Source organism: Myxocyprinus asiaticus, chromosome 16 (assembly GCF_019703515.2).
Source record: "Myxocyprinus asiaticus isolate MX2 ecotype Aquarium Trade chromosome 16, UBuf_Myxa_2, whole genome shotgun sequence".
NCBI classification, from domain to species: domain Eukaryota; kingdom Metazoa; phylum Chordata; class Actinopteri; order Cypriniformes; family Catostomidae; genus Myxocyprinus; species Myxocyprinus asiaticus.
The window spans coordinates 25,350,287-25,363,909 of record NC_059359.1 but is presented as its reverse complement, the minus strand read 5'-3'; the positions used below and the strand labels follow the sequence as shown (position 1 = coordinate 25,363,909).

General features: G+C 48.3%; 1 protein-coding gene across 4 annotated transcripts in view; it reads right to left on the bottom strand.

The window, feature by feature from the left end:
- The window catches only part of LOC127453706 (cell adhesion molecule 4-like), a 256,812-nt gene that overhangs the window by 20,406 nt on the left and 222,783 nt on the right, over positions 1 to 13,623 (bottom strand). For 3 of the 4 annotated variants that reach the window (XM_051720306.1, XM_051720308.1, XM_051720304.1), the window contains one exon: positions 9,579 to 9,656. The exons of the other annotated variant lie outside the window; for it this stretch is intronic. In XM_051720306.1, the coding sequence (XP_051576266.1) occupies positions 9,579 to 9,656 (78 nt within the window). The remainder of the gene's footprint in view (positions 1 to 9,578; positions 9,657 to 13,623) is intronic. 4 annotated transcript variants of the gene reach the window in all.

Here is a 13,623-nt window from a genome sequence, read left to right as displayed (position 1 = left end):
ACTAAGCCCTGTATTGGGGTTGGTGCTCCACATGCGCTGGTTCCCCACAGGTGACCCCATGTGATATATCTTCTGCTAAATCGTCTCCCTGTCGGTAAACTGCGTCTTCCTTGGGCAGAGGTTCCTCTGCCCCTGGTCACCGTGTTTGTAGAGCTCAATGAGCTCAACGGCCGGAGCCTCTGCAGGGCGAGCAGTACTGCCAACAACTCGAGACAGTTGATGTGCCAACGCAGCCGCGGGCCAGTCCAAGAGCCGGCGGCTGCGTGCCCGTTGCATACAGTGCCCCAGCCTGTCTTGGAGGCGTCCGTCATAACCACGATGTGCCTGGAGACCTGCTCTAGGGGAACCCCTGCCTATGTAAATTCTAAGTCGGTCCAAGGGCTGAAGAGGCGGCGACAGATCGGCGTGATGACCACGTGATGTGTCCCGTGGCGCCATGCCCATCTCGGGACTCGAGTCTGAAGCCAGTGCTGAAGCGGTCTCATATACATCAACCCGAGCGGTGTGGCCACTGCTGAGGATGCCATATGCCCCAGGAGCCTCTGAAAATGTTTCAGTGGAACCGCTGTCCTCCGTCTGAACGCCTGTATTGGGGTTGGTGCTCCACATGCACTGGTTTCCCATAGGTGACCCCATGTGATATATCTTCCGCTAAATCGTCTCCCTGTCGGTAAACTTCGTCTTCCTTGGGCAGAGGTTCCTCTGCCCCTGGTCACTGTGTTTGTAGAGCTCCTCCCCCTTTGGGTAGGACCTACCATGGGACTTCTCAACATGACATACTTCTGACAGGACTCGGTAAGACCATGTGACATATTTCCACTCAAAATACCCCCCCACCCTCCAGGCAGGGCATGGCCTCCGCGGGAGTGACACCCCCCACCACGTAAAAACTTATGGCCCCCAGCCAGTAAAAAAAATCCATTCTTTGTGGGGAGAAAAAAGAGGAAAAGAGGTCAGGCTGGGCTAGCCTGTCCCTATTTGTTGGCAAGTCGACTTGTTCCCAAAGGACCATTCGACGCTCATAAGAGCGTTGGGGGAGGTTACGTAACGGCCTGGTGCGCTGGCTACGAGGCACACAGCGGTCTGCCCATCTCGCACCGCCAGTCCACGTAACACAGTTCAGCTTACTGTGGCATTTCGTATAGGGACCCCTAGTGTCACTACATCGACACAACGTTGAGTGAGTGACAGATAGGGAACGTCCTGGTTACTTTCGTAACCTCCGTTCCCTGATGGAGGGAACGAGACGTTGTGTCCCTCTTGCCACAATACTGAACTACCCGCAGAAATGGCCGGGACCTTGCCTCGGCTCCTCAGCACAAAACCTGAATGAGTGGTTGCGAGCCAGCTCCTTTTATACCCGTATGTCTGGGGGAGTGGCATGCAAATTCCACTCGCCAATTCCCATTGGCCTTTTTTGTTTGGGGCTCCCACGAGTGACCCCTAGTGTCACTACATCAACACAACGTCTCATTCCCTCCATCAGGGAACAGAGGTTACGAAAGTAACCAGGACGTTTCTCCTAGTATTTTTGGTATTAATATCTGCATGACACAGAATTTTCATTTATCTTTTCATGTATAACAACATTATTCTGAAGGGAGGAGGTGTCAAGCAAAATGTGAAATATCAAGCACACATTTTGTAGTGAATAATAAATACAAATCCAAACATTAAAAGAAATGAAAATAAAATCAATATAGCCTACAAACGGGTGAAAGTCCCGTATATCTATCAGGAATTTTTACGATAAGACACCATTATTTAGTTAAATAATAATAATAATAATAATAATAATAATAATGTTAAATTTATATTGCATCTTACCAGAGGTAGCACAGTTTAAAGAAGTTTTACATAAGGAGGAATATTCATAATAGATGAATACTCTATGAAGCATTTAAACCTTTATGGAGCATTAAAAAAGTTTTCGGAATAAAGCCTTAACCAAATAATTACCTTAATCGCTGATGTGAATATAAATGTGGTCAACTTTAAGAGATGGCTAGACGAGTATGGGATCAAAATCCCGTCAAAAGTATTGCGGTCACGGATCCAAAAATAAGAAGTGTGAATCAAAAAATAATATGCGCAGATAAAAAAAAATAATAAGTGCAAAAATAAATAAAAAGCACAGAACAAAATAATAAGTGGAGATCAAAATAATTAGTGCAGATCAAAAAATAACAAGCATGAATCAAAAATATATAAACACATTTAAAATATGCTGCAAAAAAACAACAACAGAAAAATTAGAATTGCAAACAAAATCATGTTTTCCTTGGTTATATTACTGTTTTTTGTGCTTTCTGACAATTTTGCTCATATTTTCATTTTTTTGTATGCTTACGCTGTATTTTTCTTTGCTTTTGTTTCCAAGTTCTGTGCTTGGTTTTCCAAAACTTGTGAATAGAGTTTCATGTAAATCGGGGGCGTTTTGCGTCCCTATTGGTCCACTATTTCTTGATCGACAGCACCTCATCTAGCCAATAATTCGAAGAGGGGAGGTGACATCACTCCAATGCAACTCTGAGGGCTGCTGCTCAATATTATATTATTTGTGGTTGATAGATACGCTGCTTGTGTCTGTTTTGAGTATTTTCTGCCAGTTCTAGGAAACAATGTGTTGTACCAATATCCAATACCATAGTCCGTTAACACATGTATCGAGTCAGCTAAATTTAGTTAGCAGAGTTTTAGTATAGGCATTATTTAAGAATGCCTTGTTCCCTATCTGTCACTCACTCGATGTTGGTGTCGATGTAGTGACTCTAGGGATCACTCTTGGGAGCCCGAGACACCTCTGGTCTTTGATAAAAGGCCAATGAAAATTGGTGAGTGGTATTTGCATGCCACTCCCCCGAACATACGTGTATTAAAGGAGCTGGTATGCAACCACTCATTCAGATTTTCTCTTCAGAGCCGAACGGTCATGCTCACTGAGCTGAATACTACTGTTCATTCACCTCTGCTGGATCTGATGGCGCATTTCAGCGGCTTCTCCCTCCTCTGCACTGGTGCACTGCAGAGAACGCCCCTGGGCGCTTCGGCAGAAAAACTAGAGAGTATATTTTCTGAAAGAGCATTTTTCCCCTCTAAAAGAGTACATATTTCTCTAAAAGAGCGCACACACGGAACGTCTTTTTAAAGACGCGTCTTTTTAAAGATGCTTTTCCGATTGTGTGTTATTCCTGGTTGTGCTCGTTATCTCTCGCCTTCTAATGGTCACGATCACTGTCTTTCGTGTCTGGGCACTGCTCATGCAGAGACAGCGTTCGTGGATGGTCATGTTCTCATTGCGAGAATATGTCCATGGCAACGTTGCAGTCGCGGCTCGCCTTCATAAGAAAGCGAGCCACCCCAGAGGCTCCCGCCTCGGTCCTTTTACCCACGGGTTTGAGGCCAGCACGGCTAGCACTGGGAGCGATTTGGGGACCCCAATGGGACTGCCTCCGCCGGGTATCCCCCCGCGGACCTCCCATTCCCCAGCACGCTCGTCTGCCCCGATTGGGCTTCCGGGTGAGTCCGCCGGCTCGTCTCACGGCGAGTTTGACCTCTTATTCGGAGCCCACGAAAGTGATGAGCTCTCGAGCGCAGCATCGGAGAGTGGGCTCGTCCAGTCGGAAGCCTCAGCTGGGCTCCTCCCTTTGGGGTCGATCGCCCAGTCACAGGCTGACGCGGAGATGACGACATGCTTTCCCGGGCAGCCGCGAGCGTCGGTTAGAGTGGATTTCACCGCTCTTCCCTGAACCCTTGCGGCTCAGTGATTGGTTCCTGGGCTCGCAGCACCACTCAAAGCCACGCCCTGCCCCCGTTCCTTTCTTCCCGGAAGTGCATGAAGAGCTGACAAGGTTGCGGGAGGCACTTTTTACTGCCCGGTCCCGATCTTTTCAGCTTCCCCGCTCTCACTACCCTCGATGGTGGGGTGGCCAAGGGTTATTCGGCAATCCCCCAGTGGATAAAGGCGCTCGCGGTGCACCTATGCCCGCAGAGCGCTGCCACCTGGTGCGGGTGCCCAAAGCCCCCGTCCAAGGCCTGTAGTTTTACGTCGTCTCTGACGGCCAAGGCCTACAGTGCCACTGGACAAGCCGCCTCCGCCCTGCACGCCATGGCTCTCCTGCAAGTCCGCCAAGGCGCTAAAGGAACTGCACGAGGGTAGTTTCGCCCTGGGATTGATGCAGGAACTGCGCTCAGCGACCGACCTCGCTCTCCGAGCGACAGAGGTCACGGCGCGGTCTCTCGGGCGGACGATGGCCACACTAGTGGTCCAGGAGCGTCACCTTTGGCTCAACCTGGTCGAGATGGGTGAGACCGACAAAACACGATTCCTTGCTGCCCCCATTTCCCAGGCAGGCCTATTCGGCGACACCGTCAAGGACTTTGCCCGGCAGTTCTCGATGGTAGAGCAGTAGATGGATGCTAGCCGGCATATCCTGCCTCGGCGCGGCTCAAGATCCCTCACCCCATCTACTCATCACCAAGGGCATCCCCCTGCGGTGACTGCACCGGCTCCGCCACTGCCCGCCCCTTTGGCCCGGCCCCGGCATGGAGCCCACCGCAGGAAGCAGACGCCACCCATCTCGCGGCCGCCCAGAACCCGTGAAAGGCTTCAAAGCGCCCTTGAGACGGGCGAACCAGGGACAACGAAACCCGCTGCTCTGGAGCTGGTAAGCAGATCTTCATCTTTTTGTTACCTTTTGCATTTAATTGTGCTGCATGCCCAAGTGGCTGCAGTACTCAAAAGCTCAGCAAGAGTGGTTTCCTTGTTCCCTGGGTCACGTATCCGGTGTGTACAGCTGGCATCACGACCACCGTCCACCACTCTATTTGGCATGTTGGCGCTCCAGCAGCGGTCTCCCGCCCTGAGCGCCCAGCTGTGGCACAAATCCGCCCCCGATGTGACAGTCTCCATGGGTCACGAGGACAGGCCTCTTCCTCCCCCATCCCAGGCTGTTCCGGGGGTGGTCACAAGGAGCCAGGTAAGTGCTTCGATGTCCTCGGACTCAGCACGGCCATGATGTGGTGTGGCACCTCGAGCTCCGCCCCGCCGCGAGGCCCCATCTGCCGGTACATCCGATGACGTTGTCCCTTTGTTCCCCCTTGCGCGGAACTTGGACGCATGGCTTGCGCCTTCCAATCCGTTACGAGGGCTGGTCCGGACCGTCCGACTCGGCTGCGCAATTCACTTCGCCGGGCATCCGCCCAGGTTCAGCGGTGTCCACTTCACCTTGGTGAAAGACTAAAACGCTGCTACCTTGCGCGGAGATCGCTATCCTCCTACGGAAGGACGCGATAGAACCTGTCCCTCCAGCCAAGATGAAGAAAGGGTTTTACAGCCCCTACTTCATTGTACCGAAAAAAGGCGGTGAGTTGCGGCCAATCTTGGACCTGCGAGTACTGAACCGGGCTTTACACAGACTCCCGTTCAAGATGCTGACGCAAAGACGCATTCTAGCGAGTGTCCGGCATCAAGATTGGTTCGCGGCGGTAGACCTGAAGGATGCGTACTTTCACGTCTCTATCCTTCCTCGACACAGACCCTTCCTGCGGTTCGCGTTCGAGGGTCAGGCGTATCAGTACAAAGTCCTCCCTTTCGGCCTGTCCCTGTCTCCTCGCGTCTTTACGAAGATCGCAGAGGCTGCCCTTGCCCCGTTAAGGGAGGTGGGCATTCGCATTCTCAACTATCTCGACGACTGGCTAATCTTAGCACACTCTCGAGACGTGTTGTGCGCACACAGGGACCTGGTGCTCTCACACCTCAGCCGACTAGGGCTTTGGGTCAGCTGGGAAAAGTGCAAGCTCCTCCCGGTTCAGAGCATCTCTTTTCTCGGTTTGGAGTTGGACTCAGTCTCCTTGACGGCGCGCCTTACGAACGATCACACCCAGTTGGTGCTGGCCTGTTTGAAGGCGTTCAAACAGAAAACAGCGGTTCCACTGAAACTTTTTCAGAGGCTCCTGGGGCATATGGCATCCTCGGCGGTGGCCACCCCACTCGGGTTGATGCATATGAGGCCGCTTCAGCACTGGCTCCAGACTCGAGTCCCGAGACGGGCATGGCGCCACGGGACACCGCGTGGCCATTACGTCGGTCTGTCACGTCTTTTCAGCCCTTGGACCAACCTCTCGTTTCTACGAGCAGGTGTTCCTCTAGAACTGGTCCCCAGGCACGTCGTTGTCATGACAGACGCCTCCAAAATGGGCTGGGGCACCGTTTGCAACGGGCACGCAGCCACCGGCCTCTGGACGGGTCCGCGGCTGCGTTGGCACATCAACTGCCTCGAGTTGTTGGCAATTCTGCTCGCCCTGCGGAGGTTTCGGCCGTTGATCCAGGGCAAGCACGTGTTAGTTCAGACAGACAACACGACAATGGTAGCATATGTCAACCGCCAAGGTGATTTGCGCTCTCGTTGTATGTCACAACTCACCTGCCGTCTCCTCCTCTGGAGTCAGTAGCACCTCAAGTCACTGCAAGCCACTCACATCCCGGGCAACCTCAACACTACGGCGGACGTGCCGTCACAACAGGTTACCCTCAGGGGAGAGTGGAGACTCCACCTTCAGGTGGTCCAACTGATTTGGAGTCGATTCGACAGGCACAGGTGCACCTGTTCGCCTCCCAAGAATCCTCCCCACTGCCCACTCTGGTACGCCCTGACCGAGGCCTCCCTCGGCATAGACGTGCTGGCACACAGCTGGCCCCCTGGCATTCGCAAATATGTGTTTTCCCCAGTGAGCCTGCTTGCACAGACCCTGTGCAAGGTCAGGGAGGACGAGGAGAAGGTCGTCCTGGTAAGCACCCTACTGGCCCACCCAGACGTGGTGCTCGGACCTCATGCTCCTCGCGACAGCTCCCCCATGGCAAAATTCCCCTGAGGAAGGACCTTCTTTCTCAGGGAAGGGGCACCATCCAGCACCCATGCCCAGACCTCTGGAATCTCCTTGTCTGGCCCCTGGACGGGGTGCGGAAGACCTAAGCTGTCTCCCACCTGCGATGGTAGACACGATCACTCAGGCTAGGGCTCCCTCTATGAGGTGCCTGTATGCCTTTTAGTGGCGTCTGTTCGCTAAGTGGTGTTCTTCCCGTCGGGAAGACCCCCAGAGATGCGCAGTCAGATCAGTGCTTTCCTTCCTGCAAGAGAGGTTGGAAGGGAGGCTGTCCCCTTCCACCTTGAAGGTGTACATTGCTGCCATAGCAGCACACCATGACGCAGTCGACGGTAAGTCCTTAGGGAAGCATGATCTGATCATCAGGTTCCTAAGAGGTGCCAGGAGGCTGAATCCCTCCAGGCCGCACCTCGTTCCCTCAGCGGACCTCTGTAGTTCTTCAGGGTCTACAGAGAGCCCCCTTTGGGCCTTTGCAGTCAGCCAAGCTTAAGGCACTCTCCTTGAAGACTGCCCTCCTGACTGCGCTCACTTCTATCAAGAGAGTAGGTGACCTGCAAGCGTTCTCTGTCAGCGAATCGTGCCTGGAGTTCGGTCTAGGTTACTCTCACGTGATCCTGAGACCCTGACCGGGCTATGTGCCCAAGGTTCCCACCACCCCTTTAGGGACTAGGTGGTGAACCTGCAAGTGCTACCCCAGGAGGAGGCAGACCCAGCCCTGTCGTCGCTGTGTCCGGTGCGTGCTTTATGCATCTATTTGGATCGCACGCAGAGCTTTAGAATCTCTGAGCAGCTCTTTGTCTGCTTTTGGTGCACAGCGGAAAGGAAGCACTGTCTCCAAGCAGAGGATTGCCCATTGGCTCGTTGACGCCATAACTATGGCATATCTCGCCCAAAACATGCCGCCCCCGGTAGGGCTACGAGCCCATTCTACCCGTGGTGTAGCGGCTTCTTGGGCCTTGGCCAGAGGTGCCTCTCTAACAGACATTTGCAGAGCAGCGGGCTGGGCAACACCCAACACCTTTGCAAGGTTCTACAACCTCCGGGTGGAACTGGTTTCATCCCAGGTAGTGGCACGCAACAAGTGGATAAGCCCGGGATAGCCGGCCGGGTGTATCCTTGCACATAGCGCCTTCCACCTCCTTTTGAGCTGAAGATGTGCGCTGTTAATTCCCAGTAGTGTTCACAAAATTTGTTCCCTGGTTGACTTCCTCCGAGCCCTGTGGCAGTCGACTTTTCGGAGAGACATGCTGCCGGCCCAGTACACGCACTAACTAAGAGCCCGGTTCTGGGGTAGGTGCTCCGCATGTGGCGGTTCCCTGTAAGGCTAACCCCTTGCGATCTATATCTTCCGCTAATTCGTTTCCCTGCTGGCAAACTGCATCATCCTTGGGCAGAGCCCCTCTGCCCCAGTCTCCATGTTGTAGTATCTCCTCCCCCATTGGGCAGGGTCTACCTTGAAGGCTCTCCACATGGTTGGAAAGACCATGTGACGTATTCTTCCACTTAAATATCCCCCCCCTCTTGGGGCGAGGTGTGGTCTCTGCGGTGTTCTCCCCTTGGAGGGACACCCCCTGACTAGACCTGGCGGCCCAGTCGGATAATCCCCCTTCTTTTTTAGGGAGTGGAAAAAGAGAAGGGGAAAAGAGGCCACGACTGGGTTAAGCCTGTCTCTATCTTTGGGTAGTCGACTTGTCCCCAAAAAGGGCTGTTCGACACTCATAACTGTGTTGGGGGAGGTTACGTGTCGACCTGGTGTGCTGGCTATGAGGCACACAGCAAGTCTGCCCACCACACACCACCAGTTCACGTAACACAGTTCAGCCTTGTGGCGTTTTGTATAGGGACCCCTAGTGTCACTACATCGACACCAACTTCGAGTGAGTGACAGAGAGGGAATGTCATGGTTACTGGTGTAACCTCCGTTCCCTGATGGAGGGAACGAGACGTTGGTCCCTCCTGCCACAACGCTGAACTACCCGCTGAAATGGCCGGACCTTATATCGGCTCCTCAGCGTAAAACCTGAATGAGTGGTTGCATACCAGCTCCTTTTATACCCGTATGTTCAGGGGAGTGGCATGCAAATACCAATTTTCATTGGCCTTTTATCAAAGACCAGAGGTGTCTCGGGCTCCCAAGAGTGACCCCTAGTGTCACTACATCGACACCAACGTCTCGTTCCCTCCATCAGGGAACGGAGGTTACACCAGTAACCATGACGTTTGTAGGTTACTGGCTGCATATCTGAAAAAAAAAAAAAAAAAAAAACAAGGCTGGGTTGGTGTGGATGTTTGATGGATGTTTTTACTAGCTATACCAATGTAGTCGCGAGTTCAGAACCCACTCTGCTTGAGTGTGCAGAGCTGTAATCTAGGTGGCAACTTTGAAGAATCTAAAATATAAGATAGTTTTGATTTGTTTAGCATTCTTGATCACTTCATAATTTCCATATGTCCATTTTTGTTATTTCATTACTTGAAAATGTGAAAAATAGTGAATAAAAGTGAGAAAAAGTAATAATTAGCTGTGTCCATACTTTTGACCAATAGTATAAGTGGAATTACAAGTATAAACAAATCAATAAATTAAATACTGTAAATGAAGTATGAATAAATGTGTGAGGTGAGGCAGGAAGTGTAATGGAGGATAGGTGAGAAGAACTTAGGTTAAGTACAAAAAATGGAGGGGGTGTTACCTTTGTATTCCTCTGCATTACTGGTGGATGGAAGGATGGGGTAAGCGATGGCAGGATGAGAGGTGGAAGGGAGAGACACTACAAGGGAATGGCAGTGAAACAGGGTTATTTACAAACTACTGCAACTAAATACAAGCACATGCAGGGGAAATGCAAAATGAGGCATGTCAGTCTGTACAGAATGTGTGTTTGTGTGAGCAGAAAACAAACAAGCTTGTTCCTGAATCACATCCTTTTGCAGGGATCAGTGCTCTCTTTGTAGATTACATCTCCAGCCAGCAGGGTGCAGCAGCTTCCTGTTACGCCCTCTAATCCCTCACAGCTGAAAAACAGCAGTTACTGTGCACCCGGGGCTCAGCTCTCTCTCTCTGACTAATCTTCAATCCCTCCATCCCAAAGATCATCAATCTTTCTGCTCTGCTCACCATCCTCCACACCTCTAATATAAGTACTAGCCTCATCACTCTTTTTCGCCCCATCTCTTGTTTCTCTCGCAGTCTCTTCCATCTGCATACCAGTCTATCACCTTTTTTCTTAATTCAACCCAGAATGAAACAACACAATATCCTGCTGAATAGATCAGCTAAGCTGGCCACCAGCATATATTGCCATATATGGAAGCTGGTGTGCTGGCGCCCTTCCGGTTTCTTAACTATCTTAACCAGCAAGACTTCCTTGGTCAACCAGCTTTCCTTGAAAAGATCATGTTGGTCAACGAGCTGCACCATGTTTAGCTAAAGCTATGATGGTTTACCAGATAGACCATCAACATGGAAGCACTAATCAGCACAAAACTGCATGGACATGAATGAAAATCAGTTGCACAGTTGCACTGTTTTTCAAACACCAACCTGCAAACATATCGACATAGCTTTGTTCATGCAAAAACATTTGTATGTAACTTTTGTCTGTAGAGTGATTTAGCAAGTCAGTCCACTGGTGGCCAACTTTGGAACGCTCCCAGGAAGCTATTTCAAGTCATGAATGTGCAGCTCCTATCTACTTGAATGGGTAAAGACCAAAATCTCCAAAACGGTTGGTCAAGATTATGATCAAATAATATATATCAAGTCAGCAGTAAAATCTGACAACACTGGTATCATAATCTGTGGTTCTTTACCTCAGATTACACTAAAAAACATTATTTTCCCGGCTTGTACAGCTAATGCGCATGCATGTTCTCGAGTTGATTGACAGGCAATGTCTGTATCTAAAATGTGACTGACTCTTTTACCTGTAAGGCAGGACTTCCTTTCCACAACCGTTCACCGTTGGGTGTCCCAGTTTCTCCCATTAGAATTGGGCCATCTCTGCTAAACAGATTCTGGCTTAGTCGAATTTGACTAGTCGTGACGTCGACATGCATTCCGTCATGTCATCAGAATCTTACCTGAAGTGCTTTCTAACTGTTGCCATAACGTGTTCTTAAAAGTATCATGCACCCAAAAATGAAAATTTCATTAGCGAAGTGGGTCTTTGATAAAGATGACAAATGCTACAGTAACCTGCAATCTATGCAAATTGGCCTTCAGATATAACATAAATACTATAGCTATGCATAATCATTTAAAAAGGCACCATGTTTTTTTTAACATGATCAGCACAACTTTGTGTGTCCTTTTTGTAATCAATCTCCACTTTAAATTTTTTCTTCTTTTATGTTTGGCGATTCGCATTCTTTGTGCATATCGTCACCTACTTGGCAGTGAGGAGAATTTATATTAAAAAATGACAAATAATAATCTGCTTCTCATCCTCACTTATCATATCGCTTCTGAAGACATATATTTAACCACTGGAGTCTGATGGATTCATTTTATGCTGCCTTTATGTGCATTTTGGAGCTTCAAAATGTTGGTACCCATTCACTTGCATTCTGAGGACCTACAGAGCTGAAATATTCTTCTAAAAATCTTTGATTGTGTTCAGCAGAAGAAATTCATACACATCTGGGATGGAATGGGGGTGAGTAAATGATGAGAGAAGTTTCATTTTTGGATGAACTATCCCTTTAATAAAGTGAACAGCAACCAGGTCAGATGTTCCAACACACAAAGTTATGCTGATTATTTTTAAAAATCATGGTGCCTTTTTAAATGATTATGCATAGCAATAGTATTTCTGTAATATTTGAAAGCCATTTTGCATATATTGCAGGTTACTGTAGCATTTGTATCATCTTTTTCAAAGACCCACTTCACTTTTTGAACACTGTATTTTCTAAGAAAGCTGTTTAATAAATTATGTGGTACGCGACAAATAAACTTCAGGCTGAAATTGTCGACTATGTTAGCTGTAGTTGACTATTCTGTGCAACCCCTAACTACCACCTCTATTCACTCTACTGAAGCATTCTATGAGCAATATGTGTGTTGTCCTACCTGTCATGCAACGTGGTGCTTCTTGTCTGATTTGCGACTGGGGTGGGAATTAGCAGGGACCTGTCGTTACTATTGTATTGTTATCTGTTTACGATACAGTACTATTGCAATTTTTTGTTTAGTGTTTAGTTGTTCAAAACGGTGAAATATTGCAATTTTTCACTCACTTTTTCCTTACTCAATTTCTTCTGCAATGCTTCTTTGCACAATTATGTTTAAAGGAGCACTCAGTAATTTTTTGAATATGTCATCTTGGACTTACACTGACACCTAGTGGCTTGGATGCAGCATCATTTAAAATCAATAGTTTTCAGTTTCAGATGCCATAGTAGAAATTTTGTATTCACAGTCAGCCATGATAACTTTAAACAATGAGTGAAAGTGTCAAATAACAGGACAGTTACTGAGATTAAGTGAGTAGTATTTGGCTGGTAATGTGATTCTAACATGGCAGCCCCCATGTGCGGACTGAATAAAACAGCTTTTATAAGGTTACTGATATGACTGGAGACATAATCTCATGCAAGTGCTATTGATTTTATACATATGTTTCAAAATTACTGTTAATTTCTTTAGGAGTAAAACTTTTTTAATGAGGAAAAAATTACTGAATGCACCTTTAAAGACCGTAGATTAGTTGAATACGCTACAGTACGTATTGTTCTCTCACAGACATACTCTGAATGGTGGTCTTTTTTCCTTTTTCCCAGAAATATTAATGTGAAAAATGTAACTACAAATATGAGTCCTTGGTGTAAGAATGTCAATACAGTATTGTGAGGTAAAATATTGCAATACTAAAATATCGATTTCCTTCCCCCAGCCTTTAGTACATGAGTCGTGTCAAACATTCAGAGGGATTAACAGCATGGGATGAGACCGATCAATAACTGGACACAGATCAATATCCTGTGACCACCCTGACTCTTCAGGAAGAGGATGGGAGCTAATCATCCCTCTTTTCCTCTCCTCTCAATACCTCTTGTCTTCCTCTGTCACAACAACTCTTATTTGTATCCTAAAAACAGCCAAGACTCTTAAAAATACATTTCCTGTTCTCTCTTCAGCTCTCTTGCTTTTTCATTCATTCAGTTTCTCTCTATTTCTTTCACTTTTCCCATAACCAACCATTTAAAGGCTCTTCTCCTTTCCAGCTTCCTGTACATCATTACGCCTTGTGCTAGAAACTGATAAACATTTAATCACACAGATGTTTTGGTGAGTCATGTCAGCGATGTTGTACTCTGCATTTTTGGTACTCTGCGTTTTGCACCCAAATTATACAACCAAAGACAGCAAGAGACAGGAAGCAAATCTTCAGATTGTGTTCTAATTCAGCGTCTATGGAGTCTGCAAAACCCTCTATATCTCACCTCTCCCCCGCTCTACTAAAAGGCCAAGTCCCTGTTGTCAACTCAACGGTGCTCTTCCATTCAACACGCTTAATATTCCTGTCATGACTCTCCAAAAGAAAAAAAAATGACATCTACAATTACTATTTCTTTTCTTGCTCACTCTATAATTTTTTCCTCTTTTGCCCGAGTTTCACCTCATTAATTAAGCGCATGTGTTGTTTCCCCAATTAAAGCTGCAGCTCATTACTGTGCATCGTTGGTTGTCCCTCCATCTCTTTCTCCATCCCTCCTTTTCTCTCCATTCATTTC